The following is a 5654-nucleotide window of genomic DNA, read 5'->3' as shown; positions in this document are numbered from 1 at the left end:
GATTGCAACACACGGAACCGGTTCTGAACAAGAACCGGTTTTCGATTCCCTATACTAGACATAGATCATAGATGTCAATTTGCTGTTTTTTTTTTTTTATTTAAGGGAAAATCTTTCCTTCCTTTAACCTGCTAAACTGTCTGGAAGCTTTCCTTTCAGTTAGCAGCAGGTGGGGAAGGAGAAGTGCGTTTTTTCTCTGTTCTTTATAGCTGTATAAACCTCTTGCAGCTCTCTAAGGCACATTTAAAGCAGCATTTCTTTAAGTTCTTGCCAAACTGTCCACTATTTACTGAGAAGATGATCACAAATTAAAATCTATTCATGATTTATGGCATGAGTTTATTGAATTGTGGTACTTCAGAGCTATTTTATTATGTGATTTGTTAACTGTGTTTACTTTCCATGGAAAACAAAATTTAACCTTTCACCGAACCATCATTATTGGGCTCAGATGGGGAAGTGAAAATGATCCTAATGTACTTCAGAATCTAAAGAAATAACTGAAGAGGATATGTTTAAAATCAGGACACTAAATTTAGGCTTTTTTTTATTTCAAATAGAGAAGTTAAACTGATTTCAAAACATGCAGCAGACATAACGTTATTGTTAAGGTGGTGAAGTTTAGTAGAAGCAGAAACTTTACTGTTATAATCATTTGCTGAGCAGCTGTGGAATTAAGTCAGGAGGTTTTTAATTGGTGCATTAAAAATTGTTTTTTTGTTGGAGACTTATTGTTTAAATTACAATTTTCTTGGGACAATTGAAAATAATCTTTTTAGGGGAGACGGGAAAACATTTGACAATGACAAAAATCTCATCAGACCATCCTCTATAAGAATACTGTAACTTGGAAGAAAAAGGAAAAATAACCTGGGAAGAAGAATTGTAGCTCAAAATGATGATGATTTTGTCTTAAACCTCATATTGATTTTATCAACATAATCATCGTGGGATGACACTTTGAAAATTTTATCAACACGAGGTTGTTTATATTAGATTTGATTTAAGCTGCTGGAAGAATCCATCAATCAGTGCCCTTCAACAAACTGGGTCCAAAGCTAGCATCACTATCATCCCGGCTCAAAGGGAAACATGTAAAATGTGCCTCTATTTTATTCAGTTTCTGGCTGTTATTCCATAGTGGTTACTTACACCTCTCCTCACCAGAAGATATAGATCTTTAGGACTCACATGGCCAGACCCTCATGTTTGCAGCATGTGTTTGTCAGGAGGACGTTTAAACCTTGTGCTAAAACAACGAGAAATTATATAGCCATTTGTTACCTAATGGATCCTTGTTTTCATATTTGGTTTCAAATTTTCAAAACTGACCATTTCCAGTTTCTTGTTTTTATTTTTTTGCAATATTTTTTTTGTAAACTACGCAGTCTCACAAATTCAATTCTATTCAGTTTATTTATATAGCGCCAATTTACATCTCAAGGCATTTTACAGTTCACCAGGTCTTACAGTCAAATTGATTCAAAGATTTCAAATTGAACTAAGTCTAATTATATTTGTTGTAATTGATCTAGTTTCAAACAGAATCTGTTGCATTTCTTGGGAATTTCAGAGAAATAATTTATTAACTTTCTATCCTGTGGAATTAGTGCTTTATCTAAAGTTATGTAAAGCATCTTGGTTCGCCTGTGGAAAACTGAGAAGTCACACGGCCTCCCTGACAACCACTGAGTCCCTGAAGAAGAAAAAAGGAAAAGGTTTGAGCAGTTTGATGCTAAAGCTCTTGAATAGCTGGCGGGCATTCCTCAGCCTTGGAATGAGATAAGAATAGCACGCCTTGTCTCTTCTCTTGCACTTTGCTAGCTGGTGTGGCTGAGGCCTCGCCCTGCTGCGTTCCTGTGCGGCTGTTTGAGAAGTAAAGAGAGAAGCGGGTTCCTTTGGGTTCACCTTAGTGGTTTGGCCTCAGACGAATCTGACTCTGTTTGCATACACATCTGTTCTGCTCTGCAATTAGCCTGCTTCCTGTTTTAACACAGGATACGGTCCTGCTGTGAGGCTTCGCCTCTGATGCTCTCTGGAAGTGAAGTCGCCCCTTTTGACCAGCAGCAACAAAGATCTGAAACAATTACTTTCCATGATGGTCGTTAGCTGCTGCCCATTTAGGGTCTGGACCAAAACTGAAGTGGTTGTAGATGCTGTTTGTCGCCCTGTGAGCTGAGATCAGATATGATTAGTGTAAAAGTAGACAGAGACACTATTGCCCACGTTGCTGTCCTTATAGAATCCCTTCCTCCCTCATAAAGCATTGGAAAATCTGTGTCAGCTACTTCCTCCTCGTCTTTCTCCACCCTCCTGGTTTCAACTTCCTGTTTTTGGCACAAGCTGGAAGTAAGATGCTTTGAATGGGGGCCTGTGTGAGAGAATTGGTCGAGGTAACACTGCTGTTATTTACTGTGCTGCTGGCAGATTGTTGTTCTGTTTGGGAAATACAGATAAAAAAAAAAAAAAAAACCTAAAGAAAGCAGAATCCTTACTGACTTTCTTTATTGTGAGCGCTTCAGCTGGGTAAAAGTACATCTGACAGAGGCTGAGGGGGAAACTCCTGCCCTCAGCATTGCAGTCAGACCAAGCTTATTTACCTTACATCTGAAATAGGAAATCGTAACGCATCTTACCATTGCTTATGGTCATCAACTACAAGCTACAGATGCATCAAGACATTGACAAATCTGTTGCTGGATTAACTTAGACCAAATACCAGTTAATCAGACTCCAAAACCAGCCAAGCTGAGGAATAAAGAGCCGTGTTTTTAGAGACGCTTACCTAAAGTTAGATCCCAAACACTGGTTGATCGATTTAAAGCAAATCCACACTTCAAATAAACACTTTTTTCACAGTTGAACGGAGGGAAGTCAACTGCTGTAAGCTTATTACGACAAAATAAACTACAATCTCTTTATAAAGTTATTTTAATCTAACAGAAATGAACACTATCATCAATATATTCTTTATTAATAGCCTCTTAAATTGGATATTAATTCAGTTAATATCTAATATACCCCCCTAACGTTACACTGAGAAACACAGTAGGGCTGGATATCAATATATTCGATTCTGATTCTTATTTAATCTATTGTTCTTTTTTGATCTAATTCATTTCTAATCTATATTTTGGATAGCAGATGATGGTCATGAGTTAAGAATGATAATAGCACTCAGCACCAACAACAGACCCCACTGGTTTTCCTGTTGTGCCAGATAGGTGGCAACAATAAGGTGAATGCATATGCTTTGATAATCTGCAGCAGTATTTAGAGACAGTTTGAAGGCATCAGTCGTTAAAAAACATCCAAATGATTTTTTCTTAAACCTAAACCTCTTAGACCTTAAACCTATGAGTTTTATATCAGTTTAATTATTTTCTATATGGTCTTTTTTTCCCACCTTGGTTTTGAGACCCGCTGTTTATGTAGAAAGAAGGTCAGCAAGAAACTTAAACTTAATAAATGCAGACATCTCTTACCATTAGACATGATGGAGGATTTCATTTGACAGTAATTGAAATGCAGAGTTAGGGAACACAGAAATGCCTGTTTTGACTTTACATTGTTCCTGATGTTTAATGTTGTGTGTTGCAGCTCTGATGTTACTAGCTGAACAGTGACCACTGCCTGCCCAAGGACTCCTGCTTCCCAACTCCCCCTCATCATGTCTGGGATCCATGTAAGCCTCTCTTTCTCTTTTTTTTTTTAACAGCTTCCAACTATCTAATGGTGAATCAGAGCACTTTGAAAAGTGGCCTTAAAGTAGGTTTCTAGGCCTGTTTTAAGACACGGGTCAAAAGTCCGTGAACAGGATTACACGTAGAAACAATTTTATTTGTTAAAAAAAACCGGATGATTTAGTTCAACCTTTAAAGCATCTGACAAGATGACACATTTGGTTAAACCAAAGTTAAATAAGTCATCAGATGAGCGGAGGATGTGACCAACACTGACTGTTCATTAGACCAAATCCACACCATAGATCTGTGGAGATAGAAAAGCTTTTCTCTGCAGCAGTCACCCACATCTCTACTAAATAGGGTTAAGAATCATTTGAATTTCAAAGATTCAGGTGCTGATTCCTTGTTCTTCCGGTTTCTACTGGCTCTCTATTCTTATTCTTTTAAGACAAAAAGATCATAAAAGTCTACATGTTATAAATTAGTTGATTAATCAGAGCTCTGTCAGAATTAAAAGGTCTGAACTTCTCAATGAAGTTTAATTCTTGAACATCTTACTTTGTGTGTAAATCCCATTACTAAACATTGTTTCAACCAGTATATCCATATCAAACCTATGAACTCTAATATTATCTTGTTAATATTCTTTTCAAAAAGTTGCATTTTCACATGCAGATCTCTGTTTAAAAACCTATTACATATATCAGTGTCTGCCTCAGATATTTGTCGTATAAGATAACTTAATTATTTTATTTACCTGATTCTGAGTGTGGAAGCAGCGCAGCAGGAAGGAATCCTGACGGTTTATATTCTTAGAGATTTTTACTAAATCTCAGTTTCACAGATGTGGAAGTAGTGATGTTTTACAGTCATGGCAGATCGAGATTAAAGTGCTTTTCATTCTATGCAGAACACACAGGAAACAAGGTGGGCATCTGTTAAGATGTAAAGTAAGAAGAAGAAAGTATTAAGAAAAAAAGGCTCTGTTCTACCTTCAGAAGCTGCACTATGAATTTAAGGGAGGAGCAAATTCCTTGTTGAAACGTACCTTTACCACAGCGGTGCAGCAGGTTATAGATGGGTTAGGTGATGTTTAGGCCTGTTGGCTGTGTGTCGTCTTTTGCTTGTTATAATCCCAGGAAGCAGACGGGTCATTTTTTTATTAAACACTTTCAGATTCTGCAGCTGAAACGCACGTTTTAGCACACTTCGCTGTGGATTCCTTTTCCCTGATATAAGGCAGCTTCAGTTTCCAGTCAAGGGATCTGGCATCGAAACTAGGAGTCAAAAATAGGAAAATTTAATAATTCTGGTAAAAAGGAAAGATTAGAACAGGATCCAATCGATTCTCAGTGCCCAGCGCTAGCACTAAAACCTTCCTGTTCTCTAATTCCCAGCTTCTTTTTAGCTAAACTCATAGAAACCAAACAGCTGTTTTTATTATCAGACTCCTATCACAGATCACGTGTAATTCAGTGATGCCCAACATTTCAGTGTTTTTTAGGGGACATACCGATTATCTTTGACATACGTCTAACCGATCCCTGATATGTGCTGCCCATATTTTTTAGCCAATTCTGAGAACCAATATTACTTTTTCTTCTTGCATTTACATGATAAAACAGCACAGTGAATACAAATTTCACTAAAGTCTCAGTGTAGTAATAATATTGGATAACAGCTCAGTTTTTTAATATATTCTGACAATAGATTCTAACTTAGCATTAATCCCTGAGCTGATGTTACAGTGAAATTTAAGTAACTTTCAGAGTAGGGCTGCAACTAACGATTATTTTAAAAATTGATGAATCGGCCGATTATTTTTTCGATTAATCGATGAATCGGACAAAAAATATTTTTTATACTAACCTGTTTGTTCCACAATAAACATTTTAGACAGAACAAACAAGCACACAAGTACAGGTTGCTCATTAACTGTACTGGTGCAATATGAAAAATAAATGTTTG

At 36.9% G+C, this 5654-nt stretch overlaps 1 protein-coding gene across 2 annotated transcripts in view; it reads left to right on the top strand.

Moving 5' to 3' along the window:
• Nucleotides 1-3576: 3576 nt before the first annotated feature.
• Nucleotides 3577-5654, top strand: part of LOC107089925 (tyrosine-protein kinase CSK) — a 24681-nt gene continuing 22603 nt past the window's right edge. Inside the window, exon 1 of one of the 2 annotated variants that reach the window (XM_015382990.1) lies at nucleotides 3577-3685. In XM_015382990.1, coding sequence (XP_015238476.1) covers nucleotides 3671-3685 — 15 coding nt within the window. In that variant the 5' untranslated portion in view covers nucleotides 3577-3670. The remainder of the gene's footprint in view (nucleotides 3686-5654) is intronic. The other variant, XM_015382991.1, reaches the window with a different exon arrangement.

Source organism: Cyprinodon variegatus, unplaced genomic scaffold (genome assembly GCF_000732505.1).
Source record: "Cyprinodon variegatus isolate N-32 unplaced genomic scaffold, C_variegatus-1.0 Scaffold271, whole genome shotgun sequence".
In the NCBI taxonomy this organism is placed as follows: domain Eukaryota; kingdom Metazoa; phylum Chordata; class Actinopteri; order Cyprinodontiformes; family Cyprinodontidae; genus Cyprinodon; species Cyprinodon variegatus.
The sequence above is the reverse complement of the archived record's forward strand: the minus strand, read 5'-3'. Positions and strand labels throughout refer to the sequence as shown.